This window comes from Pelobates fuscus, chromosome 3 (assembly GCF_036172605.1).
Source record: "Pelobates fuscus isolate aPelFus1 chromosome 3, aPelFus1.pri, whole genome shotgun sequence".
Taxonomy (NCBI): Eukaryota; Metazoa; Chordata; class Amphibia; order Anura; family Pelobatidae; genus Pelobates; species Pelobates fuscus.
In genome coordinates this window covers 241,869,513-241,887,029 of record NC_086319.1, presented here as the reverse complement: position 1 = coordinate 241,887,029, position 17,517 = coordinate 241,869,513, and the positions used below count along the sequence as shown (strand labels likewise).

General features: G+C 38.0%; 1 protein-coding gene across 1 annotated transcript in view; it reads right to left on the bottom strand.

The window, feature by feature from the left end:
* SFMBT2 (Scm like with four mbt domains 2) overlaps positions 1-17,517 on the bottom strand; it is a 197,828-nt gene that overhangs the window by 27,111 nt on the left and 153,200 nt on the right. Inside the window, exons 14-16 of the mRNA XM_063445458.1 lie at positions 15,188-15,230; positions 7,587-7,690; positions 6,245-6,384 (exon numbers count right to left, since the gene is read on the bottom strand). Coding sequence (XP_063301528.1) covers positions 6,245-6,384; positions 7,587-7,690; positions 15,188-15,230 — 287 coding nt within the window. The remainder of the gene's footprint in view (positions 1-6,244; positions 6,385-7,586; positions 7,691-15,187; positions 15,231-17,517) is intronic.

The window sequence follows — 17,517 nt, the reverse complement described above, 5'->3', positions numbered from 1 at the left end:
TTTCTATGTGGTAAATGCTCCTGAAGCATCCACTTGAAAAACCAACAAATAGCTCAAAGCATAAAAAATGGAGCCTATTAACCATCTACTTATACCTTTCCATTGTGTTGAGTTATGAGTAAATAGCAGGGAACACAGAACATCATGCCTTCTCTCATCCTAACTTCTTGGGTTAATACAGGGTAAGGTGATCCCATGGACCCACTTTTAAACAGGAGTGTAACAGAAAATCAGAAGATGTGGGGTTAATAATAAACACAACAGATCTCATTGTCTTCACATTGCCCTCTACTGGTACTCATGGTGGAGGTAATGGAAAGACTAGACTACAATGTTGCTTCCTAGTTTACTGCTCATTTTATATAATAGACCAGTGGTTCCCAAACTTTTTAGGTTCAAGGCACCCTTAGTGTTTCAATATTTTTTCAAGGCGCCCCAAGTTAAAACAATTTCCTAGGTTGTATATATGTACAGCGCAGCGGCATATACTGGGTCCCTGTTCGGCAGAAATGCTTGCCGTTAAAGCGCAGACCCAGAACCTAATCTTGGGAGGGGCACTGGTAGATTGTTTAAAGAAACAATCCAGGCACAATAACCACTACAGCACTTTGTAACGGTTATGGTGCCAGTAGTGCCATAGTGCCCTCTCAGAGTAAGTAGTCAAACTGTTTGAGAACAGTTAGACAACTTACCTGGGATCTGCTGGGATAGGGGCAGTAGTGTGTCTGAGGGGTGTAATATGTGTGTGAGGTGTGCAGTGTGTGTGTGTGTGTGTGTGTGTGTGCCTGTGTGGGGTGCAGTGAGTGTACGTGGGTGTATTGTGTTTGTGAAAGATGTAGTGTGTGTGTGAAGGATGCCGTATGTGTAAGTGTGTGTGGGGCAGTTTGTACGTTAGGAGTACAGTGTGTGTGTGGGGGGGGGGGCAGGTTGTATGAGGGGTACAGTGTGTGTGGGGAGGCAGGTTGTGTGAGGGGTACAGTTTGTGTGTATGGAGGGGCAATGTGTGTATGGGGGGTAATGTGTGAGTTTTAAGGGGGCAATGAGTGTGTATTGGGAGTAGTGTGTGTATGGGGGATAGTGTGTGTGTTTAGGAGGGGGTAATTGTGTGTGTAGTGGGAGTTATTGTTGGGTAGGAGAGCAGATAAAGTAATGCTTTTATTTTTTATTTTTAAAAAATTAATAATTTTCATACCCCTCCCTTATTACCTTTGCCTGGGAGGGGGAAGAGTACAAGGTAATCCCTGGTGGTCTGCTGGAAAAGCCCTGGTGGTCCAAGTGGTGAGAGTAAACTCCAGCAGCCTCAGGAGCTGCTAGAGTTTCACTCTCGCACGATTCGGAGCTTTGCTGTGGAAACCGCGGCAACGCTCCGAGCTTGCGAGAGAAGTACCTGGCAAAGCTGCAAGTTAGAGCTCCCCCGGGTCCTCTCTCCCTCCCCTGCCGGCTGCCAGCATTACACTGCTAGCGGGCCAGTGAGAGAGATCTCTAATCTCCGCTCCGGTCCTGCAGAGCCAGCAGGGGAGAGGGAGGCACGGTTCCCAGTGCTATCATTATAGCACCAGGAAAATATCTTGGGGATCCGCGGCACACAGTTTGGCAAACGCTGTTCTAGATTGATTGCTGAAGGCTGCTAGCCTTTTTTTCTCCTACAGCACATTTGATGTTGATTGCCTGGTCTTTAACTTGTTCATATTATCAAGGAGTACTACTTGAAAATCAATCAGCACTAAGGGGGTTGTAAATGGACATTCAAGTGGTCTTTTCTCAAAGTAGCTTAAGGCAATATATTTGTTTCCATACTTCTTCACAAACAGCTTGAGTAAGGTTGGATGAAAGCATTTGGCTTGAATGAACAATCACAGAAAGAATTTAATAGTTACAGCTATTGGGTGGAGTCATGTCAGCAGCTTAGTTCACACTGACCTCTCGATGGCTGAGCTGAGTACCAATTCAGAATACATCTAATGAGTTGCTTTGTGGAGATAAGGAGCATGGCTCAAGATACATGTTTTTGCTGCAGGAAATTAGCTTTAAATGTGAAGAAAAATTTGAATATTTGGCCAAAACCTATCACATCCACATAAGTAATGTTGGTGAATAACCCAGAGAATAATTGGAGTGATCTTTTAATAAGATCCCTATTTAGTTGCTTAGAAAGTTGCAGGTGCAACTTTTGAACACCCTTACAACTTTACATTTGACTTGATAGCCCAAATCTAAATGCACAAAAGAAAATAGGTTAATATATAAATTCAAGATCTACAAAAAGGAAATTAAATACACTGCCTAGTGATAAAGTGTTATTAAGATATCAGTTAATATCGAAATTGAAGTAAAACATATAGGATTTAACAAAAAGAAAAAAATATATATATTTATATAGTCATGAAAAATCTTGTTACTTAATTAATGACATAAAAAGTATTGAACTGCTATACTATCTGATGGCAAATTGTGCAATGTAATATTTATGTATTCCCTTTCAAAATTTGGAGTCATCTAACACCACATTCTTTGCTAAAATACTCTAAATCCAACATTATTTATAGCAAGTTTGCATTTTTATACAGGTATTCTTTTTCTCTGAATACATTTCTGAATCTTTAGGGATAACGGATACTGAGTGACTTGTAATATTAGAAGCACATTACAGTAATATGTGATAGGATTCATTTCAGTGATGCACATTTCTGGAGTCTCTATGGAACATATATCTATGATGTGAGACCCTATATAAGCATTTGCCTTGTAATATGGCCTTCCAAATAGAAATAGATTGATTGAATTGCTATTTCAATATATAAGGCATTTAGGTTTTAAACAACCATACCCAGCATTTCCTATGCTATACATGTATATATTTAACACACACAAAAGGGCAGAGTTTGTTTAGAGAACACTCTGAAGGAAGGTTGTCCTTCATACTCTACTCTTTGCTTAGCTTTGATCATATGGCATATTTTAAACAATAAATAATTTCTGAATTGAAATGGCAAAAAGAATTGATCCACATTTTTTAATGGGAAAAAAACTTGTGCTATATTTTGTATGTCCCACACAGATAAAACAATATGTAGATGGATTCTGGAGATATCATATTAAAGCATGGATGTACAACCTTTTCACTTGCCTGGGCCACAATGAGCAAAGATGAATTGGCTTGGGTCACACATAAAATATATAATATAATTAATTTATTTACGGTAATTTAGAAAACACTTCAAAAGTCCTTTTCGTAATTTTACTATTTGTTTAGAAAATAACACCCTTATTTGTTATCCTTATTTAAGGATACTAAATTAGTGAGCTATCTACTAAACACATACACACGTATATACATATACACATAATCACAGATATACACACACAGATTATCCCAGACCTATACACACACATACAATCCCAGACCTACACACACACTATTACAGACATACACATACATACACATAATCACAGACATACACAAACACAATCACAGACACAAACACATCACAGACCTATATACACATAAATACCCCTTCCTGTTTAATTCTGCAACTAGGAGCCTTTGCACTACATGTGAAGTCTGAGCCAAGTATGCAGGTGACTAAATTCAGGTTTCTAAAATCAGTGAAGTGGCAAATTATGACTTTCTTCAGTACTTAATGTGTACTACAGACTTAAAGATTATGTTAATTGTGCTAAATTTATAGTTTATAATTATTAAGACCATGTGACTTTGAAAAGTCTACAGTTCTCTTTTGTTGTAATGAAAAACAAATGTCATTTTTATATAATAAAATTTGGCCAGGAAGTTTTACAATTCGTCTTTAAAACCTTCTTGAGGAGTAGCCAAAGTTCAACTCTGTAAATGATTATATACCACTTGTGCTGTGTAACATGTTGGGACATGATTCTGTAGCAAAGCAGAAGCAAAACAAATAAAAATGTCTAGAGGTATTAAAAGGCATTCCTTGAATAGAACTTTAATCTGTTCTTTACATCCTTGGTGAGATTTACAACTTACTGCTAGGAAAATAGTTTTTCTATAAATACATAAAAATAATCTTTAAGCCATTCTGAGGACAGTAAGGTCTAAAGGCCTCACAGAAAACTAACATTCAAACCTTTGTTTTTTATGTTTTGCTGTACAGCAAGACCTCTGTATTATGTTAGTACATAACTACACACAATAGACATTTTGTAATGTGAAAGGGACACTAGAAGCTATGATAGGTGCTGGAACATAAGAAGGGTGAACTCTGGGTGCTTGGAATCTTCCTATCTCTTGAAATAGTTTGACAAACACTGAAGAGTCCACAACTATAGCCTCCTCTTCATAAAATCCATTAATATGTACTTGTCAGGATATTTATATCGGCAGACATTTTGTGCTATGATAGAAATTAAAAGTGTATATTGCCTGAATCACTCAGAGCAGACTCCATTTTGGATTTCAAGCTAACAAAGACACACATTTATATCCTCTTTGTAACTAAACACTAGCCTGAACTAAGGAATGATTTGTATAAACAAACCAAGTGATACAATGAGTCTAACAGAGAAGGGAGACGGAATACTCTTCTTAATGTTAGCTTCACACAAGAAAACCAGACACCAGTGATCAGATAAGACTTAGTAATTAATTTTACTTTCTAAATTTCACAAGGTCTCATTGTAAGTAAAAGTTGAAATTAAGTTTAAACTGTCAGTTTTAGAAATTACGACAGAAAGTGCAGACACAAAGACTGAAGAAACTCTTTGAACTGACAAGTAACCTTAAAATTATGGCAGCCATATAGATAAGCCAAATTACGTCAAAATCGTCACCAGGAAAAGTTAACTCTTTCCTGGATAGGAATGTTTAGTGGGACGAGACTGCCCTCTATGGACCAAATACATAAATTGCTATCTGGAAGGTAACCACACCTCCAGTTTCCCTATTGGTCTATCACCTAGTGATGAACAAATCATTTTTCCCTTTAAAAAGTTAAGACAAAGGGAAGAGAGGGGCTAAGTCAAAGAATCGGGTGAAGTGAGCAGTGGAAGCGATCGTAAGAAGTCAGGATCGCAGGCTAAGAAAGAAAAGCAGAGTCAGAGCGAGAAATACAAACAAGTTCCTGAGACTACCTACTCATATGATGAGAATATCTACCTAACTGGTAATTATACTGGTTTCATTTAATTAATCTAAATTAATTTAAATTTTCTAATAGCATGATATATGACTGGATAAATCACGATCATATTTCAATAATTAGAAATCTTAGTTACTAAAGAATATATAGTTATAGCATCCCATTCTGCAGGTGGGAAAATAATAATTATATATTAATGTGGTTACAATCACATGTTAGCATATCGTGATATTTATCCAGGTGTATTGATTTGCTCTAAAATAAGATAAAATATCTGTTTAGGCAAGTTAAAATTCTGCTCATAGAACATGGTAGAATACTCTTATTTGATGGTTCCAAGAAATGACTAATGAGCTGGTTTAAGCGTTTTTTTATTTAAAAATTACATGAGAATAGGTCTTAATTACCTAGGAGGTCTAGCCAGCATTGAACGGGTTATTCTAACTGTTAGCTAAAGTTTTATGGCCTTATGCTGCAAGCTGTGTGAAAGAAAGCTTTTCTGTGTGTGTAAGTTTCACTTTCGTTCTCTGTGAAGTACCGTCATAAATCTTGTCTTGACAGCTAATGTTGTAGATTCTATACTGGGTTAACCATTGGAATGTATTGCCATTGTATTGCATACCATGTTATACTAAATATTCATTGATTATTATCGCGCATGTTACATATTATTATTTAAATTGTCACAATAAATTGTATATATTTTTTATAACAAATTGTGATTTTATTTATATGGAATACATTTCACTTACATAATAACGATCTTTGGAATCTAGAGAATTGAAATAGTGGGCAATTCTCAACTGTTTACAATTATTATCCCATAAATATCCCCACAACTCCTGATATGAGTCTACAGAGAGAATGAATTATGAATTTACGATCCACCAGGAGAAAACTCTCTGGAAATGTGGGCGTCTGGGACAGCCATCTTGTTTCTCTGAGTTTACTTGGCATGAAAGCATATGATAGACAAAGGAAGATTCCCTGTGGAGACTTCGGCAGAAGTTTTTGAAGGGGGGAAGGGGATACGGACATGCTATGGAAACATACATTTTTGTTTTTGAGTCCTTGGTAGCAGAAATGATAAATGCATCATTGTATTACTTTGTAATATGTTTAGAGCATACCTCCTTAAGAACCAGCACACATTTACCAGGTCCAACTGCCTGAGGTAGTTCAGCAATCCGTCCTTTATTTAAATAGGGTCCTGAAAAGCAGCGGTGATTGATAAACAGTCGTGGGCAGCAATATTTTCCATTGGAGACAACTAGGTAAAACAAAACACAAACTGTTGTTATGTATATATTTAGGTATTTCTATGAAAGAGTGCAGATTCTAGCAAGGACATTACTTAACGCACTTATACTGCATGAGGCTCTTCCGGGACATATCTGCCCAACAAAAGCACTTCAGTGGAGCACTGTGCATGGGAAGCCCTGATTAATTGGCTGAATGGATGTCTGTCATTCTGGCAAGCATAGGGACAACCCTCAGCACTGACGGAAATTTTGTAATCAGAATTTGTCCACACCAGAACTTCTATCCTTGCATCTATTAGCTTGCCGCATTGTTTCAGCTTCTGAGCATAGGCATATGTCATATTAACGTTTGTAGTTGAATGAGTGTTACCTACAGCACAAATATGGGAGACAGGACTTTAGATATCCTCAATGCAAGCAGAGTTCTAGGCCTCTAGCTTGAGATGTGTGAAATTATATATTCTCCTGGGCAACTGTATGTGAAGTATGCCTTGAAATCTATTCCTTCTATACTTGATACATTTGTAAATATTTATTCAGATCTTAATTCAAGTCCTCATTTTAATCCAAATCTAGATCAGGGCTTTTCTATTGTCAACCCAGAAGATGTACAAGTGTGCATATTGGAGGATCATGTCTACCAAAATAGTCCTTTGTTATTATAACAGATGCCAACAGTGCACTACTGAATGAGACCTAGGAAACAAGGGATTTATAGTTCCTCACTCTCACTCTCTCTGCTTTGCAAATAAGAGTCTGATATTGGACCAGTCGTTCGTTAATAGCTATCTGTGTGCCCTCATACTGAAATTAAAAGCATTATAGTCGAAGCCAACAAACACACCTAATGCCCATCATGGCAGCTTTGGATTTGGGTTAATGCGTATTCCATATGAGGTCTGCAGCGCATTTTTGCAAATAATAATTGCCAATATCAAATTACAAAGTTGTATAAAATAATCCTGTTCTACCACAATTGAATGAATAATTATTTGTCATTTAAAAAAATAGGTATTAATATAGAAACATAGAACATAGAAACATAGAATGTGACAGCAGATAAGAACCATTCGGCCCATCTAGTCTGCCCAATTTTCTAAATACTTTAATTAGTCCATGGCCTTATCTTATAGTTCAAGAATGATCCTTACCTATACACTGTCTAAAAATAGAAAATGAAAACAGGAGAGAACAGGAAAAAACGCTGTACCTGTTGTAGTTGTTGTTGTTGTTGTTGTTGTTGCGTAATCATCAGGCTGGGGAAAAGGAGAAGGATCCTGAGGTATTTTCTCCACAGGCACTGAGGAAGGCACCCTGTTCAAGAAAACACATGTTTATGAGTGCAATCTTTATTTACATATAATTGAATATTTAATTGAATGTATTTTTTCTTCATCACAATTTTGTCCCTAGAGAATTTCTCATCCCATAAGTCAAAAAGTGCCAATCGGTGGTGTTTTTAGTATTAGTGAACCATATTTCCCATAATTCTCTAATAGTTGTAGCTTGGAAGAGAATTAGAGGAACGGTAGTAACATAATAACATATGAAGATGCATAGTTCGGCATTCTTTTAAAGAGATTTCAATCACTGATATCACATTTGTTGGGAGAACTGTATGAAGTTGATTGGGTTATTTAAGTTTATTAAATACCCAAAGGTATTATTATTTTTCTATTTATTGAGTTTTAAAAATGCTTTTACTGGAATAATTAAGGTAACTGTGCTATAAAAAGATAGTATTAAACTATTCTCGATATAAAGTAGACTAAATATCTATTTTGTAAAACTATCCCATAATCAAGTCATATAACAATAACTTGCAACATTAACGATCCAATCAATGGAAATCAGTTTATAGCAGACCGGATATCAGCAATGCCAAACTGACTAAATAAAGGACAATATTGCCAGCCAAGCGGCGTCGTAGATATCCCGAGCTCTCAATTCAATTTTTTAGTTTTACAGCATCAATAAAACTCACACTAAAATCAGCAATTCAGCACTAATTCCTCCCTCAAAAGTTATATTTGTTTTTTAACGATGCATGTAATGGACAAATATCTATTTTATGTGTTTCCTGGCATTAATGTCAAGACTAATGAAAAAGGCACCAGAGACAAGAGTCCTTAATGTGCAATGTCTATTCTGTAACAGTGAGCATTTTCTTGATAGTTAAGCACTTGTTTATGGAAGGCTGACTACTTGTTACATAATAAGGATTAGTTATAAAAAGAAAATGTGTAAGAATTAAATCACACAATCCAAAAATAAATGTAATGCATATGGTATACTCCTAATCCAGAGTATGATTAGAGATGTTTATTTTCACTGGACAACAGAATGGTTCTGGATAATGTGGAGCATATTGTTTACCCCCAACTGCCCTGCTCCCAACGGCCCAATTACTAAATGCACAACCTGCTATTTTTGCTTCTGTTTTCTTCCACGTTGCCTACACCAGCAGATATTAACCAACCCTTCATTAGCACTATTGCTGCAGATATTAACAGAAGGAAAGGAATCTGATTATAGCTGCCTACAACAGCTAATAATAATATCTAGCTTTCTCCCGGTGGGATTCAAACCACTTTTCAGCACACACCCTTGGAATTAACCAAATCAGCAGCTGAGTAATAGATGTTATTGTTAATGGTACTCATTTATCAACCTCAGAAGGATGAAGAGCTGAGTTGACCCTGCTAGGATTTGAACCTGTGATTTGACCCTGCTAGGATTTGAACCTGTAAACTGTGCATTTTTTTTTTGAACAGGCTCTGTAGTCAGGGAATTTACCAAAGCTCTGAGCTTTTTAAGCTCTGAAAAATTCAAAAATTATCCCATAATCTAACATGACCTCATATGTGTCTACAGGCTCAGGTTTACCATAAATCTTTTGCCCATAGCATTTTTGCGAGGGATCTAACCTTATTTCCATTTCCATTCCACTTATTGTAGGATGGGATACACACTTGTGCCACATTTCGCTCATAACTAATGAATATCCAGCTTATTTCCCAAATATAAGGCCTAACGTTTTAACATTCATTTTATTTTACTATGGTATAATCAGTGGAGACTTGACCATAGGAGCACTTGGGGCATTGCCCCACCCGCTTTATGTGGGGAAACCAATTGTTTTCCTCCCAACACAATCCAATCCTTCACTATGCTAGCGGTATCGCCGCATAGTGTAGGATGGACTTACTCCTCCTCCAGACCTCGCCTGTAGTGTTCGCGCGTTCCATGATGTCATGCGGAGGCGGAGTCACAGCAACGTTACGTTAGGGTGAGGCCGGGCCAGAACGTCCATGGCGTCCATCTCACAGCCTTTCCGCCCTGATCTCTGAGCCTGCAAAACTGAAGACTTCAGTTTTTGGACTCTCAGATTACCCTTCTCGACGACCTGTACTATCTGGACCCTGGAGGTAAACAACTGCATGGATTACTCGCCTCCACCTTACAAGCCCCACTCCCCACCTTACTACCCCCACCACCCACATTTCTAGACCCACTCCCCACCTTACTACCCCCACCACCCACATTACTAGACCCACACCCCACCAAACTACACCCACCACCTACATTACTAGACCCACTCCCCACCTTACTGCAGCCACCACTCACATTACTAGATGACTCCCCACCTTACTACTCCAACTCCCCACCTTACTAGAACCACTCCCCATCTTACTACCCCCACCACCCACCTTCCTAGACCCACTTCCCAAATTACTACCTCACTCTCCACATTACTAGACCTGCTCCCCACCTTCCTAGACCCACTCCCCACCTTACTACCCCCACCACCCACATTAGTAGACCCACTCCCCACCTTACTATACCCACATCCCACCTTACTATCCCCGACACCCACCTTACTATCCCCGACACCCACCTTACTAGACCCACTTACCATCTTACTACTCCCACCACCCACATTACTAGACCCACTCCCTACCTTACTAGACCCACTCCCCACCTTACTACCCCCACCACCCACATTATTAGACCCACTCCCCACCTTACTACACCCACCACCCACATTACTAGCCTCCACCTTACTAGTCCCATTCTCCATCACCACCTTACAAGTCCAACTACCCACCTTACTAGACCAACACCCTATATTAATAGCCATGAATAGCCCTATCACCACCTTACAAGCCTGTTTGTATTGATATCTATATGAGTGCGGGTCTGTATATGTATGTATGTATGCAAGAGTGTATTTGTGTGTATATATATATATATATATATATATATATATATATATATATATATATATATACACACACACATATATATATTATTGCTTATTGTATAATATGGCCCCCAGCAGCACCCCATTTAAGCATGTTTAGGTGAGTGCAACCATCCCCCCATGTTTCCTATATATATATATATATAGTAAAGTAGTATGGCTGCACTCACGGATTTCCAATAAACTTTAACTTGTATTCTTGTTCCTTAAAATAAATCAACGTTTCAGTCCATCTTGTGGACTTTCATCTGGATCACAAGTACATTAAACATTTTTTTATATATATAAAGGATGCAATAATTGTAATAATAGTGGACTAACTCACCTCAGGTGCTGTTCGTGAGGAAACCGGCATTCTTCCGGATCGTGTGCTCATGTGCAGCAAAAGCCGCGCCCATTTCCGTGACGTCAATACGTGACGCTAACACCGTTGCCATGGGAGCACGGTATACTGAAAACGGCCGCCATGGCAACGTGTAGCAACACCGTGTATATATAACTACAATAAGTGACAGCTCCTTCCTGTGATAGCTAAGTATTTCCCATAGCCCTAGCTTGCAAATATATTTTTTATACTTCAATAACACTGTAATTAGTTACGGTAGTTATTTTTATTGTTCCTTAAACATTGCATAGGTAGTAGCTTTATTTGGGGGTGCTAACTAAATAAGTATTTAGGTATGGCACACCATATACGTTAGCACCTGTAATTAAGGACTTGTAAATAGGGATTATCCCCTAGTCCTTTACAAGGAAGAGATGTATATATATCTTTAAGCGTTCTACCTTAGCAGAACCCTATATATTCAGTGTTATATTAATTGGATGCTAGTATTTTTTATGGTCTTTCTTTGCACTTTAACATATGCAGTTATTATGTCACTTTAGCACAAGTCACATAAGCACTTTCAAAATATGATATGCACTTTATATTGATATGGCACTTTCCATTTGCATGGCACTTTAAGAAAATCACCTTATTAAATAGGCACTTTATAACATTGACATTATAATGCACTACTATTTACAGCTAAATAGCATTTGCTGTTGCACCATGCACTATATATGTGGGTATTTAACAATAACTGTTAAGATGTGCACTTCAGTTGCACTTCACTTTTTGTCCTGATATAAGCACTAGGACAGCTATTATACCTTTCTATATGAGCTGTCACTTATTGAAGTTATATATACACAGTGTTGCTACACGTTGCCATGGTGCCCGTTTTCTATATACCGCGCTACCATGGCAACGACATTAGTGTCTCATAGTGACGTCATGGAAATGGGTGGAACTTTTCCGCACATGCGCACACGATCCGGAAGAACGCCGGTTTCCTCACGAACAGCACCTGGGGTGAGTTAGTCCACTATTATTACAATTATTGCATCCTATATATACATTTGCAAGAAAAAGTATGTGAACCCTTTGGAATTATATGGATTTCTGCACAAATTGGTCATAAAATGTGACCTGATCATCATCTAAGTCACAACAATAGACAATCACAGTCTGCTTAAATTAATAACACACAAAGAATGAAATGTTGCCATTTTTTATTGAACACACCGTGTAAACATTCACAGTGCAGGTGGAAAAAGTATGTGAACCCCTAGACTAATGACATCTCCAAGAGCTAATTGGAGTGAGATGTCAGCCAAGAGCACAGCGCAGACTGCTCAATGAGGTGAAGAAGAATCCTAGAGTGTTAGCTAAAGACTTACAAAAGTCACTGGCAAATGCTAACATCCCTGTTAGCGAATCTACAATACGTAAAACACTAAACAAGAATGGATTTCATGGGAGGATACCACAGAGGAAGCCACTGCTGTCCAAACAAAACATTGCTGCACCTTTACAGTTTGCACAAGGACAGCAGTACTGGCAAAATATTCTGTGGACAGATGAAACCAAAGTTGAGTTGTTTGGAAGAAACACACAACACTATGTGTGGCGAAAAAGAGGCACAGCACACCAACATCAAAACCTCATCCCAACTGTGAAGTATGGTGGTGGGGGCATCATGGTTTGGGGCTGCTTTGCTGCATCAGGGCCTGGACGGATTGCTACCATCGAAGGAAAAATGAATTCCCAAGTTTATCAAGACATTTTGCAGGAGAACTTAAGGCCATCTGTCTACCAGCTTAAGCTCAACCAAAGATGGGTGTTGCAACAGGACAATGACCCAAAGCATAGAAGTAAATCAACAACAGAATGGCTTAAACAGAAGAAAATATGCCTTCTGAAGTGGCCCAGTCAGAGTCCTGACCTCAACCCGATTGAGATGCTGTGGCATGACCTCAAGAAAGCGATTCACACCAGACATCCCAAGAATATTGCTGAACTGAAACAGTTCTGTAAAGAGGAATGGTCAAAAATTACTCCTGACCGTTGTACACGTCTGATCTGCAACTACTGGAAACATTTGGTTGAAGTTATTGCTGCTAGAGGAGGTTCAACCAGTTATTAAATCCAAGGGTTCACATACTTTTTCCACCTGCACTGTGAATGTTTACATGGTGTGTTCAATAAAAACATGGCAACATTTCATTCTTTGTGTGTTATTAGTTTAAGCAGACTGTGATTGTCTATTGTTGTGACTTAGATGATGATCAGATCACATTTTACGACCAATTTGTGCAGAAATCCATATCATTCCAAAGGGTTCACATACTTTTTTGTGCAACTGTATATGAAATGTTTTTAATGTACTTGTGATCCTGATGAAAGTCCACAAGATGGACTGAAACGTTGATCTATTTTAAGGAACTGGAATAAAAGTTAAATTTTATTGAAAATCCGTGAGTGCAGCCATACTACTTTACCATTTGGATACTCAAGCCCTGGTATTGCACCCGGTTTGGCAAGTTTGAAGCCTGAGTGCAAGGTATATTCTTCTTTTTATATATATATATATATATACACACACATATATACATGTGGCGTGTTTGTTTGTGCTTTAGGGTGCACACCCTAATGCAATAGGTTGCACACGCCTATGACTATATACACATTACACAAACACACACACATACTGCATCCACTATACACACACACTACACAAACACACACTGCATTCACTATCTACACATTACACAAACACACAGCATTCATAATATACACACTACACAAACACACTGCATTCACTTTATACACACTACACAAACACACTGCATTCACTATATGCAAACACTACACAAACACACACACTGCATTCACAATATACACATTATACAAACACACACTGCATTCACTATACACACACTGCACAAACACACACACACTGCATCCACTACACAAATATACACTGCATCGACTACACAAACACACACACACACACTGCATTCACTAATCAAATACTCTCACTGCATCCACTACACACACATATATTCTTGAAAACATAAATTCTGACTGGCATATATATATTTTGTGCATTTACCTTAATAAAAAAAAAAAGATTTGCAAAAAAAAATACAAAATAATAAATTGTTCAGTTAACAGTAGATTTGTGTAGAAATAGTTTATTTTTTCAAAATGGTAAATGTACAGAATATCGGTATCGGTAAATTATCGGCTATCGGCCTGAAAGTTCACAGATTTTCGGTATCGGCTCTAAACAATCAATATCAGTCGATCCCTGCTATTCAGGGAGCATTAGTGGCTCATAGCATCAGCGGGTGGGGTTACAGTGCCCACAAGAAGCAAGAAGCCATCTTGGATTTAACACAGAAGCCATCTTGGAGAGAGCACAGCAGCAGCACCTCCTGGTCCCTGCTAAATGTAAATGTATAATATTATCATTTTCTTTTTTCTAGTAGGGAGGAGTAAAATGCTGGGAAAGATGTCACCATCTTAAAACTTCAATAGCCACCACTGGGTATCATGCATACTTGGCCATTGGATATAAACATTTTTGTTACTTAACATATGCATACTGAACAAGGTTGACATAATGTACATTAGGAGGCAATAAAATACATTATGAAATCACTGCAAACAAGATTGTGCTATTGACATATATTCAAATTCAGATACGTTTATCTCATTTGTTAGGCTCTAGAACTAAATACATACTAGCAGTGCCATCAGAATCATACTGTGCAGTTCACTGTGTTTTCGCCCCCCCCACTACATTCAAATTATTCAGTAACAAATGTTTTACTTTCATCTCAACTATTTGATATTCTCAAGCAAAACACCCTGTCATGGACCGCACATTTAGAATTATGACAAGACACAGAATCTGGCAAATATGCTAATATGATAAAGCACAATCTGCGACACACACAGAATGTTTTTTTCAGACACACAAGGCATTGTCAAATTATTCTTAGCATTTCATTGCCAAGTATAAATCTACTCTCATTTGGCAATATACTTTTCTGTAATTACATTGTGTGTTGTTATTATCCAAGTGAGGATACCAACAGATGATACGTTCAGCAAAAACGTCTTATTCATCAACAAGATGTCATTTAATGTTCATTATTGGTACATTTTGACAGCATTTGATTGAAATGAAAAATGCATTCAGTGAATGACTTACTGTTTCTCTGGCTGAACCACAGCAATCATCTTTTTCTTTTTGACTGTAAGAATAAAAGTGTATCCAAATTAAAGCAATATCTTGGTTTTAAATATGTAACTTTAATAAGTATGAGGAATGTGAATATGGGTAAGATTAGCGGCAGCGAAACCAGTGTAACATAATAAAACACTGACCAGTTAATAATAGCACTGCAGTTATCTTATGTAAAGATCCGTGTGTGCACATTGTAACATCACCTTAAATGTGCAGACAATACGATAGATATTGTCCAAAATGGACTTTAATATGACTCTATGCTTCTACTCTAGCTTCTACCTATTTTCCTGCTTAGACACGGTGCGTCTTTGCAGTTGGTTGATCACAAAACTTTGCACTGTTGACGATATGTCACCTTGTACTCCATTAGTAAGGTATAAGCCACCTATTTGGAGAGGTGATAGAAGACTCCATCGTCTGGAGTTGCTGTAGCCCAAAGAGCACTGTCTGGCATTATGGGATTGGGTGTATCCGTATAGCATGCACATAGGTTAGATTCCCTCTGTAGTAGCACTAGAAAGAAAAATGTGTTTAAAGCCCGAGCTGACACTGCCCTTAGGGCAAACTGTTACTTTAAAAAACAAAAACAAACACAATGAAAGCATATAGACAAACAGAGAACATATTATTTTACCATTTTTATCAATGATTTATGGACATTTAATGTAAATGGACTCTGGTTTTACAGGTCCAACTCCAACAAAGCAGCTTACGTGCAATCATGCTATGTATTTGCTGAGGTATTACCGTTTTATTTTATCTTAAAGATTGAGTATTGGGATTGACTAGTGGTGATGGGAGTGTGTACTATAACAATAGATGTGTACGGGCTAAATATCCAAATGTGGACTAAATGTGTTAGTGAATAGTGTACGTTTTTATTTACCTTTATTATAAGCGTCTATTTGGGGGAAAATGCTACTAAGTCTCTCCGTACACATGCTTATATCAATCACCCTGATTTTTATATAGACAGACATTTAGTATGCACTGTCAAAGTCTAATAACCATCAATGTTTTTAGTACTTTATTCTTAATGACTTCAAATGGGCAAATAGTCAACACTGTTATACTGCTATAATGTAGTGTTATAATAGTGTATTTGCACTGTTCATGGGCTGTGACTATGACATGTATGCAATGGCATTCAGTTATCTAAACTGACTGCTTAGGCCTGATCAGTACTGAATCTGCATGAATGATTCAATGAACACAATAAACTGTGTATATAATTACATAACAGCTTCGAAAACTCTTGCCAAAGTGTCAGCCTCCCAGTTCCTCGTGTCATATGGTGCTGCCAGGGTCTCTGCTCAGAATGAAATAGCTGAGTGTATTACTGCCACTTACAGGATACATTGGGAATACCTCAATTAGTCACAGTGCCTTGTAAATTACAATGGAGTACGAGATGCACATTTCATAGTTGCATAATGTTCCAGTTAAATCTCCTTAGTGACATTAAAATTAAAACTAAAATATTGAAAATAATTCTTTAAAGTATAGTTACACAGAGCATAAATGTGTGTGTGTGTGTGTGAATTTTATTAAAGAACCACTAAAGTCAACCAGGTCACCTCACCTTAATAAAGTGGTCTTGTAGTTTTAACCCTTCAAGGTGAAACATTGCAGCAAAGGCAATGTTTACCTTGGAGGGCTAAACATGTCTCTAGTGGCTGTCATACTGACAGCCACAAGCAGGGCTGCCTTCAGAAGTTGTGGGGGCCCTTACACAGACATTTTGGGCACCTTACACAGCTCAGGGCCTGGGTAGACTTGGGTTCCCCTGGGATTGTCCCCAAGTTTGCCCACAGGGCCCGCTACTGAGTTCACATGCAGTGTGTGCAGTGAATGCAGTGCCTGTGTGTGTGTGTGTGTATACTGGATGCAACAATGTTTCTGTTTCACCTCCTCATTTGCAAAGTGTACTGTGGATTTGCCTGGACTGAACAGGATGGAGCATCACATAAAAATGGCCCAGTGTTAATATTGTCGACTAACAATTTTAGTCAAATTTTAGTCAGCTAAAATTTCTGGGATTTAGTCGAATAAAATTGTTGAGATTTGGTCAACTAAAACAAACAGTTCAGAGGACTAAAACAGCTTTTTAATCTTAAGACTAAAACTAAATTAAAATTTGCAGCCAAAGTTAACACTGCACAGAGGGGCTGTGGAAGGGTCGAAAGAGACAGACCAGGGCTTGGGAGAGTTACAACTAGAGGCTGGGAGGACACAAAGAGACATGGAGGGGCTAGGGAAGGGGCAAAAGAGACAGAGAGAAGCTTTGAATA